Genomic DNA, 15,991 nt, shown 5'->3' on the forward strand with positions numbered 1-15,991 from the left:
ACCGTGATTGCAAAAACATTAAGTATATTCATCTGTCTCTTGAACAGTAGCAATACAACAACCATTCCTGATTTTACTTACTTTCTTCCTTTGCATTCATCTTCAAGTAACTCAGTTCATTTCTTTCTGCCTGGTGTTTTGGACAGCAGTGTGTTCTGTGGCAAGGTAAAATGTCACAGAAATTCACTTCAGGGATGATGTTGGTTGGTCTTGGACTTGAAGGCACTGTATTGTATCTGGTGATGGTCACTATGACAGGAGAAATCCAACAGTAACGCCTGTAATTATCCATATTTAATAAACCTGAACTTTATGTGAAAAAATTCTAATTCTAAAACTTGAATATATTATATAAATTACTCATATTTACAAGATTTTTTGAAATAGCTAAATTATTCCATCTCTTTGTTTATGCTCCTGTTCTACAGAAGGAGCAGCATACATCCTGGCAAGGAGAAGTTTATTTTTAAGCTCCAGGTTGATTTTTCTGTATTGTAACATTGGCAATGATGATTTTAACTGTGTGTCTTCTGTCATAAGGACTAGTTCCCTCTAAACCCCCAAATCAAGTTAAAATTCCAGTGATGTAAAATTCTTTGCTAGACATGCAGAGGATAGCTATGGGGAGGGGCCAATTAGGGTACTGCCCTCCAATAATAACCCTGACCCCCCCTATGAAATGTTCCTCCAGACCCCAAATTTCTAGCAGTGCAATAACAATTTAGGCATCCAGAAAAGGGGCAGGCAAAAGTACCAACTGAATACAAACCCAGCAGATCTAAGAGTTCTGGGTGTGAATGATTTTCACTGTCTCATTCTCTGCAATGCTAGAAATTTTGAAAATTTTAATTTTGGAAGGCAGAAATCTTATTTGAAGGACAATGCCCTCATTCCTCCCCTCTCCAATAGCTACACTCCTTCAGCTACCCATTTTAGATTCACATGGGACAATTTCAAATATATCAATAATGCTTTTAATCACTATTGACATTTTTCAGACATGAGAGCTGATATCATGGTACCTGGCAGAGTGGTGGATGGAGAGATTGTTGTCCGACTTGTTGAAATGCTTAGAAAGGGTGATAAAACAATATTAGAGAGGAATACTCCAATGCAATAGCAGCATAGATATATAAACATATTTGACAGCCTTTTTCAAATCTGTTAGACAAGAATATTTTCCACATTAGTGCAAAGAAGCAAGCGTTCTCCCAGAAAATACTGACAGCTGGAGCCTCTTGGTGCCCCCTGAACATTCACACACACAGTCTGTAAAAGAATAGCAAGGGAGAGAGGAGGAGGAGGAGGAATATATTTGGTGTGGTAGTCAACTGGCCAATTATCATTCAAACCTCATTACACTGTAACTAACTGATCAGTCATCAGATCTCTTCAGCTCACCATTGATTCTGGAGACCTGGATGTGTATTTTTTTTAATGGTGTTCCTATGCCTCAAAGAACCAACCTTCTGGAGAAGAATCCTAATTATCCAATGTCAAGTAACATCATTCTGAACATACAAAGGTGTACATAAATTCCACTTACAATATAAAGACCCAATTTCACCTGTATTAATTGGAGCAAAGCTTTAAATAGAGGACAGGGGGAATTTAGATGGACTGTCTTTCTCAGAATGGATTGAAAGAAGATGGACAATGGCATTCATGGAACAACCTTCTTACCAGCTCCAAGCTTCAAAAAGACCTATCTGAGTATACAAAGGTGTGCATAAATGGCATGCTCTTGTTATGTTTATGTACATAGAGTTGTCCCCATAAAGCCCCCTGTTCTTCATATAAAGTATTGGAAGAATCCTGTCTAGTCAATATAAAATAGCTATGTTTGCATGTACTCAGACCTGACTTCCTTGCATTTTGAACCTCAGAAATATCTCATGCTTTGTTCCTCCTGCTTCACTTTGCCCTCTGTTAATTCAATAAAATGTTGTTGGGGACAACCATACACCACAAAACTTACTGTACACGTTTATATTGTTGGTGGTCCCACTCCCATACAGACTGATCCATATCAGTCCTTTGGGGATATTTTGCTGCAACATATCCTGGAATGTTTTAAAAGCCCACCCTCTGGGTGGAAATAAAATGTTACTGGTACTGGGAATTGGCACTGAATTCTCTGAGATAACAGAAATGTCATCTGTTTTTTTCTTTAAAGAGAGAGAGAGAGCTACAATAACAAATACAGCAGCTAACAGCAACAGTTATAGCTATTGTGTGTTTACTCTCTCTCTCTCTCTCTCTCTCTCTCTCTCTCTCACACACACACACACACACACACGGATATAAGAATGAATAATTTCAATAGTTTTCTTCCCATAGTGCAAGATTACAAGAAATTCTTTAAAAAAATTAACATGCTTTGAACTTCAGGGCTTGTGATGAAAAAAATATTTAACAACCCCCCCACACAAAAAAAATTGACTTTAAAAAAACCAGCCCCAAATAGTAAAGAAACTCAAAGCCCTTCGGCAATTTCTTTTTCGTTAAGGATGAGAAAACTTGCAAGTGTTCTTTATACCCTTATTTCACACAAGAGCAGAATTCTATCCCTTTGGAGGCTTGCCAGTCCTTTTAATATGCAGTCTGCCACCACTTTTGAGTAAATCTGTATATGCTGTAAATATGCGGCTATCTATCCAGAGCATTACACAAAGGAAGGAATTAAAACCCACACGAGCAATAGATCAGTCACTTGCCTGGGTCCAGAATGGACAATGTCTTGTTCCGGTATGCTCAGTACATAAAGGGTGCATATAGTCATAACGCTGCAATGAGATGTTAATTTCACAAACTGAGATTTCTGCTCATATACAAGAGGAACGGGGGGGGGGGGGATTGGAAAGGGTCTCATTATTGTTTCCCTGAAAAGAAACCCAATTGATAGCTTCATGTTCTAAAGGCCAGCACTACCATTAGATAAAATAAGATGGTTGGCTCAGGCAGCAGATTTTGAGAGTCTTGAAAGGGCTTCAGATTATTATTTAATTTGTTCTTTGGTTGGCAGGGATGAGGAAGAGATGCTTGTGTGATTTCTTTGCCTTGTGTGTCAAAATAACTAAATCAGTATTCATGATTAGAGTGAAAGAAAATACTTTGATTTAAAAAAAAAGAATATTTACAACATGTGTGTATAAGGGGCTAAACAGACCACCCCTTTGGAGCTGCCTGCTGCCACCCCGTCAGCACCAGATCAGAGCCACAGCAACTACATGCCACAGCCCCAATCTGGCATTTCCACAGCGCAAAAAGGAGCCGCAAAAAGCAGTTCCTTTTTGCGCCACGGAAAGGGTGCTTTGCTGCTGTGGTGGCACCTTCTGGAGCTTCTTTTGGCACTGTGTCATCTGGACACAGCACCAAAGGAGCACCATGACATCGCACGCCATGCGGTCGGGCACACAGTATGACACTGGTGTCAGGGCAGCGTCATGACATGCATCGTGTGGATGCCACACCCCCACTCTGCCCTGAGGCTGGCATATAACACGGTCTGTACAGCCTCTTAGTAAATGTTAATAAATTGCACCCAACACAAGTGATAACTATGTTTGGTTTATATCAAAGGGCTGGTTAAAACAATAAACATTACATTTAGTTAGTATGTTTTTCTTACCAAAGGGCCATCACAGCAACCAATGCAATAACAGTTATCTGGAATATCCTATAGCTGGACCATGACTTTTTTTTTTGCTGGAAAACACACCTAAAGGAGAGGGAAGGGAGGCCATGAAGATGCCATCCACAGATGCTGGAGAAACGTCAGGAATAAACTCTTATAGAACATGGCCACATAGCCTGAAAAACCCACAAAAAAACTATGGATGCCAGCCATGAAAGCCTTCGACTTCAACATTAGAATTCTTTTAAAAATATAATTAAAATAATACAAAACAGTTAGAAAAAGCAATAAAATTAAAAACACAACAATTAAAAAGGGTGCATAACTCTTTTAATCTCCTTTCTTTAAAAACCGTCAGTTTTCAAAAGCCTCACACGACGAAAAGAAAAGAAAAAGAGTGAGTCACTTCACAAACTGCATTCTAAATTTTTCTCACCTTGCTAGGTTTTGTAGGGATTGATTTTCTTGATGGTAAGCAAGAACCAGCTTCGCTAAATTTCCTGGAATAAAGTGGGAGAGAAGTATGTTATTTTTCTAGCTCATTGTAAATAAGAAATAAAAAAGCAGAGTGTTAGGATGGAAAACTAGCAAAGGTGAATGTTCACAGCAGGGGAAGTGTATCCTTAGTGTGACCAGATGAATACAGTATTATTAAAAATTGCTTAGAAATATAAATTCATATTTAGTCCATAGAAGCTGCAAGAGAAGGCTGGAGCACATTTCATTTACTTGAAAATGGAATGTGATTCAAAATAAATTTTTCAGAACATGCAATCCCAAGAAATTATTAGTACTGGGTTTTCCATTTTGAACATCGAAATGCTTCATTAAAGTTGTCGTAATGCAATCTGCAATGTGACACAACAGAACAGTAATGCTATCACAACATTTAAAAAAAAGGAAAATATTCCTGTTACAAGGTTTTGTTGTCAGAGTGATTCTGCTCAATCTTCAGGCATTTAATTGTTCAGAAATAGTGTTTGTCAAGATATATAACGTACCCCACACTGAGAAATCTAGATACCTCATTGGGTTCTTTTCAGCAGTTGTTGAAGACTTAAAGCTATTTGTCTGTTTCAACCTGGCCAGTGTTTTATTCCACCTTTCCAACTCTTCTATCCTCACTTCGAGATTGTTTGTTAATTTGCAGAGCTGCTTCACAGCACCCACATTCTCCATAAAAATTTGGTCCTAGAAAATAGTACAAAGATGGGAGAATTCTGCTGATCAACAAGAAGTGAAAAACAATCAGGATCCAAACAGTTACTTGAAGCTAACACAAGGATTTATGCAAAGTTTGGAAACAGTTTGGACTATAGCTCCAAGAATCCCCCAGCCACCATGGCCATTGGCTGCACGATTCTGGGGGGTAGAGCCCAAAAAGTAATATTTGCGAGTTCTGGTTTTGTGAGTATCCTTGAGTGAGTGCTAATGTTTTTTGATTCTGGTTTGTTTAAAATGTAAATCTACCTCCCCTCCTGCAATACTGTAGCACAAGCTGCTTTTGAGACTCTTCACAGTTTCAAAAGTGATTTGCCAGGCAGCAGAGGGAACAGATCCACTTGTTGTTCAGATGTTTGCATACAGATCTTCATGTCTCATTATTCAATTCCACCTTGAAGCGTGCTCAAATACATGAAATACTAACACAAGTTAATTCAAAACAGAAGATCATTCTGCTGGATCAGTAAATATTTCTACAACTATACGTACAGATATAAAATAAATAAATTATGTTCCATCTACAATAAATTGCTAGTGAGCCCACATGCAAGAAAACAGCAACTAATGAGAGGACACTGTGCACCACCATACTAAAACATTTGTTTTGAATTAAAGCTGTGCCCAAATACTAAATATATCATGGCAGGCATCTGAGGTTTTTAAATGTTTTCCTCTACAAACTGTTTCCCCATCAACAGATCCAGAATTCCCTGTTATACTGTACGCTCTGTGCGTATCAGATGGTGCAAAGAGGCTCAGCTGAACCATTTATCTTGCAAGTCCAGCACAACTACCCAAGGGAGAAAAAGACAGATGGAAGAAGAGAATCCCTTATGCTATTTCAGAAATGTTAATTTCATTTATTTTTAATTTTTGCTAAGAAGAGCAATTTTAAAAGGCACTGAAGGGATATGGAGTGGGCAAAAGACAGGTCAGGATCTACTGGAACATCTCTAGGAGATTTCTAGTTAGACTCCCAATTGTCTTTAGAGACTGCCCTCATATACTAAATTAGAGTGTTGAGCAGAGCTTGGGAAAGTTGCTTTTTTGGAATGCAACTCCCAGAATTTCTGCAGGGAGTTGTAGTCCAAAAGGTAACTCTGCTCCTGAGATGTAAGGAAGCATGTGGAGGGAGAGCCAAGAATGGATTGTTGTGTGACAGGATTGTGAGCTCAGTTGTTGACAATGAAAACAGATTACTCTAGTGCCCCAGTTCTAAGTAGACATTGCATCCCTCCCAAGCATTATTGAGGGTGTGTGTGGAGGGGTTATAAACTCCCAAAGTTGTCAGCCATCATGGTTAGTAGCCATGGTGGTCTGTGGAGTTGTCATTTAAAAAGAAAAATTCCTAAGCTCCCAAGTAACCATTCAGACTTCAAGGTTCTAATGAAAAGCTAAGTAGATTCCCCCAGTCCTAGGATTCTTTCATACTACATAATTATGGCACCATGATAATAGTTTAACTGCCATGGTTGCATCCTGTAGTATACTAGGCTTTGTAGATTGGCAAGAAACTAGATCTTTCTCTCTGGCAAAGAATTCTAAATATTTCCTCAGATATGGAACCATAGCAGTTAAAGTAGAATAATAGCACTATAATTGCATAGCGTCTGCTCCCAGACTAGGCTAATATGCTGAAGTCTTCATGCAAGCCTTCGGTGTGAATGCCGCTTTCAATGATGCATCTCTTGAGTCAACATCAAGGCTGTTACAAACCCAAACAAAGCCAAACAGATTACACCCTCCATAGAAGATCAGGAATAGAATGTGAAGGAGCCAAAGCAAGATTTACACAGACACAACCAAATTAACTCCAAGCCCTCTGCTGGGCAAACAGTCATCATCATTTTTTAAAAGCCTATTTGCTTTCCTTGCTTTCTCGTTTCTTGTCTATGACCGGGAGCAATTCATATAATTCCCTCCCTCCAAAAAGAATTAAAATTTAGGTTGAGTGAATGTGGGCTAGGTGAATTTGAACACATGGATAAGCAGCCACATCACAACATTGTGCTCCATTTGGGTACAAATGCTCCCAAAGAGATCAGAGGGTAGGCAGAAGATTGGGGGAATCAGTCTATTTCTGGTGCACATTGTGTTCTTCCATATTCACCCATAAATACATCTATGTAAGTCTTGTTCGCCAGACTAATCTGGTACTTTCCATTTTTTTCTGTCAAATATCTACATTTTATAATATATTTTGGTATGTCTTTTGAACTATGAATGATGTCAGGACATTTGGGAAATGTAAAGCTAATGGCTTTGTTGTCTGCTCATTCATTCAAGAAGTGTGGTTACATCAGTTTATACTAGAATTCACAAACCCTGAAATCTTTCCTCCAGAGGGATTAGAACATCCACAATCCACTGACAAGGCTGAGGAGGCTGAGAGCAATGATAGCCCAAAATATTGGGAGGCGGGCTGGGGGAAGTAGGTATTTTATCAACCTAGAAGGAATAATATCTTTCTCTCAGCCCTAAAGCATACCTCACAATAGTGGCATAGAAATCAGTGCATGGTCTGCTACATCTGAGGCTATTGATTCTTTTCATAAATGTTTACAGAGCTTGGAAGGTACTAGATATAAATAATTTCTTATAACTGGTTCCTTTTTCCAAAAACTACTCTGCATTATGACAGAGTTACTCAAAGAGGGCTCTCCACGTTTCCCTCATTTTGTGGTATAAAGTAACTTCTTAGTTACATTTATAGTTATAGAGTGTTGCCTTGCTAAATGGTGGTGAAGGAATATCACACAATTCAAGGATAGACTCATGCTGTATCTTATGTGGCTCCCTCATATAGTTATGGGTCTTGAGGGGACAATGATGTGGATGGGAGGAGGTTGTGTATAGTACTGCATGCTAACAGTGTGTAGTATTATTTCTTGCTTTATAAAAATAGCTAAAAAGCAAGACTAACAAGTAAATTTTAGCTGTATTCTCTATGCAGCTGGGTGTAATGTGTGATACTGCTACTGTTATTATATAGTATGATGTTTTATTTGTATTTTAGCAGAAGGAGGGAGAGCTAGGGGATTGGGATCATGTTACTACTATTTTTAAATTTTATATTGGACTGTTGTTACCCACCTAGATCCTCGAAAGGGAAAGGCAGGATGCAAATAAATATTTTGTTGTTGTTGTTGTTGTAAATCCCAATTAGAACCTACCCAGATGATGTTTAAATTGTGAATTTTAAATTAATTTTTTAAAATATGAATTGATTGTTTTAATATGTATTTGTCCTTTTAAACTGTTTTTAATTGATGTTGTGTATTAATCTGTTGTTTTTTCTCACTTCAATCCATAGGGAGAGGTGGATAAGAAATCATCATCATCATCGAATAAAGTGAACATACATAAATATTCACTCACAGAAATAGTCTGGTTGGAACTAACAATTGGATTCAGAATCCATAAAGCAATGATAAGCATTTTGCTAACTACCAGTAACTATTGCTTGGAATCCTGGAACTATAACCTTAAGTGACCATAACTAATTGTTCTTTAAAAGTAACTTCCCAAGATCTGTTTACATATAGACTGTGAATAAGCAGTGCCTTTATTGCAAAATTACCTTTTGCTACTGCTTTCTACTCTGTCTTACTCATCAGGGGGGAAAAACCAGTATATTTTCTTATTTCTACCTAGAAATGCAGCTGCTCATATTGGCCAAGTAAGGAAGGGGCAGAATATGCAAATACCCCATAACATCATACTATGTATAATCCCACATTTTATTGAACTACTTTCCCATGCTAATGTGTAACATGAAAGCCACCATTTAGACTTTGAATAAAGTTGCTATTGTTCCATCTGTTGTTAAACTACTGCAGTATGCTTAAGACATACAGAACCACCATTGTAAATGGCACACAGAGATGTTTTGCTGGTAGCCACAATCTTCCACCACATGCAATATATGTAGCATAAACAAATCCTATGCAGAATGTAATCCTACACAATTAACAGATAGAAGACATTTTACACTTTGTTTACTGAAGTGTTATCTTCAAAACACTTATGTACAGTACTTGGAGCCATGAAACTCATGATCTGGTTTCTTGCCTTTTGAATAAATGGAACAAATCCGCTCACTTTCCTACTTGAACGTCAAAATCATGTCCAAATGCTAATAAAAGGATAGAGAGGAGGGTGGATAGATTTGTTTAGCTGAAAGATCCAATGCAATTCCAAAGCTTGGAACCAATTTAGGGCACTTATAAATAGCAGGCTACTCAAACTAGCCATCAGAAGGCACTGTGTGGCCATTACAGCCTTTCTCTCATAATGGATTTTTCCCAGAGGGGTTAAAAAGATTGAAAAAGCAGTGAAAAACAAAAGGGAGGTTCAACCGGAGGTCATATGAAGACCCCATAATATTTTGTTGAAGGAAGCCAGGCAATAGTAGGATAAAAGTGTCATCTGGGATCACTCTAAGGGTTCTTCCAGACTGGTTTAAAGCAGTGCCACTCAAAGTGGTTGTCACAGACTGGTGCTAGTCCCTGAGCCTGCTGGTCCATTCTTCTGGAGATCTGTTTGTAGCCATTTATTGGAGCTACACTAATGGTTTTCCAAAAGTTTAAACTGGGTTATGGTTTGCTGAAATGATCCTTTGGTTTGACAGGAAAATGTTCTCCTCTGATTTTTTTTTTTAATGGGTTTCTTTGTTTTAGAGACATGGCATAGTGCAAAAATAAGAGAGAGAAAGGAGAGAAGAAGGGAACATATTGTTCTGATACGTCTCTAACTTAAAAAGAAACTCAGTTGAGAATAAGAATAAAATGTCACTGTTGCTGGGAATTACCAGAAAATAGTCCAGGACAAAAGAAATATTATTTCAGTTTTTTTTTTTTTAATGAAAAGCAACCAAGAACTACAGCAAAAAACACTACAACCTCCTGATACCTTTGTCCCATCTGGAGCAGCCCTAACACTTTAGTACACCTATTTAAATCCTGTCAAAAAAGGGGTGCCTTTACATTTCTGGATAAGACCAAATTATGATAGAGGTGACAACCTAGTAAGGCTGGGGGCCAAATCTCTCACAAGGAGAAACACACACCTGCCACAGACCACAACAGGCTCAAAAGTCAAACAAAATGGGAGAAGTGATCATATGACTACTTCCCAGTTTAATATTTTGTGTTATGCGGTTGAAATGTTGATTCTTCTGTCATCCTCAACATATCTAAAAACAAAACTTTTGTTTTGGTCCCTATATATAGCCCCTAAATTAGGCGGTATGTAGCTTTCATGAATGCAAAACACAGGTTGAGTCTCCCTTATCTGAATGCTTGGGAGCAGAGGTGTTTAGGATTTTGCATTTTTGGGGATTTTGGAATGCCTATATTTGCATATCATACATAATGAGGTATCTTGGAGATGGGACCCAAGTATAAACACAAAATTCATTCATTAAATGTACTTGCTACTTGCTTGCTATTATCTTTCATATACACCTCCATAGACATAGCCTGAATGTAATTTTATACACAATATTTTAAGTTATTTTATCCATGAAACAAAGTTTGTGTACACTGAACCCTCAGAAAGCAAAATTCTCATTGTCTCAGCCACCCATGTGGACAATATTGGATTTTGGAATATTTGGGGTTCAGAACTCAGGATAAGAGAGACTCGACTTGTAGCCACGAGGGTGTATCTCTAGGTTATGTGTTCATAACTGCCCAACAGGATCCTGGCCAGAATATAAAAACAACCATTCCATGCCAGGGCCAGCCACTCCAGGCTCAGTCTTCAGTTGGCTGGCAATTTGGCATGATCCTGTTTGGGCCAAAAGGGGAGTAAAGGAATAGGAAAGGGAACTCAAACCTCATTTGTTGTGCTGTTAAAAAAAAGTGTTGTGAAAAAGCAAAAAAATTACCTTATCAACCATGAGGAAATCATCAACTTTTTCTCCATTTTCACATATAACATTCCCAACAGATCTCACAGCTCTGGGTAAAAATTCTTGCACTTCCTGCGCAATGACTCCTGTTTACAAAAACACAGACATGAGTGCAATCAAGAGCAGAACAAAGATCCACAGAGGTCAACTCCTGTACTTTTTCCTGGACTAACCAAAAGAGGTCAGTATTAGCAAAGAACCTACGGTATATCAAAGATGTTGCGTAAGTTTATGTCTCAGTTGTACTACGCCATCTTTTTATAATATTGTACTGCTGTACAACCAAATGCACATTATGCACTGATGCTCAATGAGCAAACACATACAATCTTACTACAGTATGTGCAACAAGGCACAATGTGAAACATGCAATGTGCGATAATGTATGTATGCCTTGTGTTGTTGTTGTTATTGCAGAGGTTGATAATCCTTTCCACCTTTCACAATGACCAACCATTCTTCTCTCCAGCCTTACTGTTGAGCTGCTTCTGTCTCCCACAGCCACTAATTGCCACTGGAGAACAGGGAGGGATTGTCTGGCTCTATTCCTGTAGCCAGACACAGAATGATTGTATCATCACCTGAGACCTCTGGAGGACCCCAGCAGACTTCAGCAGGAGATTTGGGGTGTGTGCAGATGCCCCTTTTATAGTCACATCGAGGCCATGGCAACTGCACACTGCAGCCCCAATCTGGCCTTTCCAGGGCACAAAAAGGAGCCGCAAAAATGGATCCTTTTTACGCCCTGGAAAGGGTGCAATAGCCATGGTGTTGCGACATTACAGTGCTCCTTCAACACTGTGTCATGCAGACACAGCATCAGAGAAGCACCATGACACTGTGTGCCCTGCGGTGTGGCACATGGTGGCATGCTGCCCTGGGGGCAGAAGTGGGACATGCATCATATGAACACTCCATCCCCAACCCAGCCGTTAAGTCTGGTCTGCACAGGGACTTAATCTTAATCTTCTTTGTCTGCCTACGGGGACAAAGCCAGATGCTTCACTTTGTCTGTGCCTACGTGCCTCCAAGTCATCTATGGTAACCCCCTGAATGTCAAAGAGTTTTCTGAGGCAATGGAAACTCAGGTGGTTTTGCCACTTCCTTCCTCTGAAATATAACCTATAACACCCGGTATTCATTAGCTTTCTCCCATCCAGGTACTAACCTGAGTTAAGCCTGCTTACCTTCCAATGTTAGACAGGACCTGGTGTTGGTCTATGTGTGGCCCTTTGAATTATTTCTTCCAAGCCCAAACCATGATTTAGCCCGCATATTATGTACTTTATTCTGATGCCTAGCCTTCCTGCTTAATGGTGGCATTCAAATTGTGGAATGTGCCAAAAGTGCCCAGTCAAAGTGCCAGGAAAATTTATATATTTATTCTCAAGTGTTAAGGTACAATTGCACTGTTTTACAGTGTATTTTATGATCCCAGGAGCCATTTAGGCCTAAATAACAATGGCCTGTTACAGACTGCCAAAATAAAGCTGCTTCGGGTCTCTTTGGAGGTATGCTATTTAAATGATGCATGGGTCCTAAAAGTCCAGAGGTCGCGCCAAAGCCACATTCCATTCCTAAGCACCGGAGTGCAGCTTTTGGTGCAGCTTCTGGATTCTTAGGATGCATGCATCATTTAAATAGCATACCTCCAAAGAGACCCGAAGCAGCTTTATTTTGGCAGTCTGTAACAGGCCATTGATTTAATTACAGTAGGATCACTGAATCAGTGGGAGTTTGATAAATCAATGCATATGCGAGTTCTGAAAATTCAATAGATCTTCCCGTTTGGGACTAAATTGGATGTATACCATAGTTTAGTATGTTCTCCTTACATTTACACTTTAATGTTTATATTCACTCTTTCATTTTGATTTAAATCTATTCCTTGTAGTTTAAGATCTATTTTAAACCTTTCAAAAATTTGCCTATGTCCAAACCAATCTAGTTTATAACCCTTGTTATTTAACTCTTTCTGTGTTTAAATTTCATATCTGCCAAGTTTGTCTTTTTTTTAAAGTTTTGCATATGTTAACCAATTAGTAGTTTGCCTTGTTTCAATCCTTTGGATAGCCTCTTGTGGCAAAAACCAGGGGGGAATTTTGGGCATAACTCTGAATTTGTACTTGCTCCAAATCCTCAATAATGCTTGCCTGATATAATGTGTGTTAAATTCCTTATTGGCCTTGACTTTATCATACCCAAGATAGGCGTGCCATCATACCCAAGATAGGCGTGCCAACTAAAGAGCAGGCTATCGCTTTCTAGTTCGAAAAGATCATTATTTTCAAGTAAGATCCATTCTCTAAGCCACGTGAAATAAGACGCTTCAAAATATAGTTTTAGATTTGGTACTCCAAGCCCTCTTTCAGAGGATGCAGGGGAATCCATGTCAAAGGCAGTATAAAATACCAATAATTATTAATTAATTTAATCACTGTGTACTGTATGTTTAAAAACAAAAGTGATTGTAAAGAACTTTACAAGTGAAGAAGAGGCCAAGGTGTATGTGAGATCTATATATGCCTGAAACTCTGGGATAGGGGATTTATTGACTGAGTACCTGTTTGGTGGATCTGGTTAATTCCCACAGCAGATGCAAATTCAGGCTTATAGTCATATTCAACCAACCTCATCTGCGCTATTCTTCTCAGCTGCTCTTGCGTATCAACCTAATTGACCAAAACAAGACTTTAAATGTTAACATATTTAAAAACATCTATTCATGTTAATGACTTTAATGTACACATATTTTGGAAGTCTGAGATGGCTGCAGTTAATTTTCCATATTGATATTAGCCAGTATGCCTCCCGTATAGCCTATACATCTTAGAATGAACGCAAAGCTATTTCTCCAATGGTAGCTTTGTGTAAACCCTCACCTCTCCAGTCATTTTGTGCTACTCACTATCACACACTCCCAGCTACTCCTACTTCTATCTTAATACATACACAAACACACACATCCCAAAAGGATAAACAGCCCTTCTTTCAATGAACCTTGCACTCCAAATGGCAGCCTCCCCAGCCACCATGGCCACTTGGATTATGGGACTTATAGTCCAAATAGTAACTTTTCTAAGCACTGGCCTGACTAGACAATACTGTGACAAAAAGGACAAGTTGCCTGACATACTAGAAGGCAGTGTTCTGGATTTCTACCCATTCTGCTTGACTGGCACTTTTCTAGTTGCTAACTCATGAGCAAAGCTTTTTTTTTTAATGGAATTAGCAAGTAAGCACACAAAAACAATTTAAAATACAATTGCACTAAAACCATCTTTAAAACTCCACCCACAATTGCAAGCACAAGCAGTAAGAGTTAGAAGGACTTTCCACCCTCCTTACTGAGTTACAATAAAGACATTTGGAAAAACAATGTCATCAAGGCCCAGAGCCAAAGAAAGAGTTGGATGCGCATCTTCAGGGGCAGAATCCAAAAGAGATGAGGCTTCCACTGAAAAAGCCCTGTTTCTTTTAAACATCATATATGCTGCTGTAGTTATGGTTATTTATCCATTGCACTCACCTCTTGGATATTTTGTTTGGCTCGACTGTCAGATGGATGCATGACTGCTCCCATAACTTTCATGTTTCCGCAAACAACCAAAGCTTCATCTGGTGCATCTGTGTTAATCCCTACTTGTCCATGACAAATAACCATTTCGGGAACTTGCCCTCGTTGCCAGAATGTATCACTGTCATTCTCAAACTGTCCAGGGTTAGAGGCCTGAAAAGCATTTTAAAGTCAGTAGCACATGGATGGAGAGACTGGTCTACTACGGTGTAAAATTAGTACCGGGCAAAAATAAATTAACGCAGAAGCATAGGGATCCAACATCAGAGCTTTCTTGGAAGGTGAACTCAAGGAACTGAATCCTACTGGTAGTCCCAACTTGAATGGACTCAGTAAATCCACATGTAGGTAAATCCCGCTGATTCAATGGGTCTACTCTAGTAGGGACTACCAATAGATCATATGTACTGAAAGGATATATTAAATCCTGGTTTAGGCTGTCTTGTTCATAGATATTGGATTATTTTCCAAGGCCAAAACATATATGGGTATACTAACTGGTACTAGACTGGAACTATTAAATAAAACTTAAATATTTTGTTTATACAGAGATTTTTTGTTTTGTTTTTGCTACATGACTTTGTTTGTTTATCACCTTGTCATACAAACTCATTAGAACAGGATTTACATCTTCTTCCATGTTTGGAAACCAATCAATATACTAATTATTTTCACATTGAAAAGATTATTTATGTGTAGCTTGGGGATGAGAGAGGGGATCTGGAAAATTAACTACAATAAACTTTGTTTAATTTGTCATAAATTATCAATGTTGGCTAACATCCTTTTAATGACATACATAGTTCAATCCAATATATGACTGAGTAGTCTTTGTTGTTGTTCTCACAAAGATCAAAATTCTCAGAATTCTCTTCCACAATAAAAAAAAACCACTGAAAATTCACCTTTTTCATGCTGCCTCTCCTCTGACATGGCCATTTATTGGCCAGGGGAGAACGGAGGGCAAATGAGAAGTGTCTTGCTATGTGAGCATAGCCAGATGCATAATAATGACCCCTGGGGTCCTCCATTGTGGGAATCAATAGGAAGAAAGTGAGTCCTTCAGAAGAGGGAGGGAAGAGGTATAGTTCTGCCATAGGTGAACCTTACAATATGTCTCCCAATGCAGGACCTTTGCCAATGACTGCCCGGGTATTTTTCCAAACAGTTTTATCAGATTTTGAAAGCAACAACAACTGCCCAAGGGACATGAAATCCTTTGTTGTTTAAGCTCACATAGGAATTCTGCTTTTAACTGGGACAAGAGAAGTACTGTGATCATATGAATATAATATTTGCAACATAGCTCTAGGGACATGCAAGACTGCAAACAGCAGTTCTTGGGGAAATTACCATCTGCAGCACTAAGACCCAGTTCACTTCAATTAATTCAGTAGTTTCTCCCAAAGCATACATGATATTATTAAGGATGCTGGTTGACCATATTTTGTTAAGTTGATCACTTGCTTAGGCTCAGAAATGATTGACTGACATGTCCTTAAAGTTAGCCTGCGATTTTGCAGAGGAACATGGCTTTGATGGCTGGGGAAACTTTTCAGACTTTAGGAAGATGCAGATGCAGCCAGGACATACAAGCTTGAAGTCCTGAATAATAATAATAATAATAATAATAATAATA

General features: G+C 38.7%; 1 protein-coding gene across 1 annotated transcript in view; it reads right to left on the minus strand.

Annotated features, from left to right (window-relative positions):
- Positions 1-15,991, minus strand: part of MYRFL (myelin regulatory factor like) — a 59,769-nt gene that overhangs the window by 13,489 nt on the left and 30,289 nt on the right. Inside the window, 10 exon segments of the mRNA XM_042468003.1 lie at positions 82-249; positions 1,023-1,069; positions 2,718-2,786; positions 3,632-3,705; positions 3,707-3,721; positions 4,074-4,137; positions 4,662-4,828; positions 10,752-10,861; positions 13,339-13,447; positions 14,305-14,505. Of these exon segments, the coding sequence (XP_042323937.1) occupies positions 82-249; positions 1,023-1,069; positions 2,718-2,786; positions 3,632-3,705; positions 3,707-3,721; positions 4,074-4,137; positions 4,662-4,828; positions 10,752-10,861; positions 13,339-13,447; positions 14,305-14,505 (1,024 nt within the window).

The sequence above is a fragment of the Sceloporus undulatus genome, chromosome 5 (assembly GCF_019175285.1).
Source record: "Sceloporus undulatus isolate JIND9_A2432 ecotype Alabama chromosome 5, SceUnd_v1.1, whole genome shotgun sequence".
NCBI classification, from domain to species: domain Eukaryota; kingdom Metazoa; phylum Chordata; class Lepidosauria; order Squamata; family Phrynosomatidae; genus Sceloporus; species Sceloporus undulatus.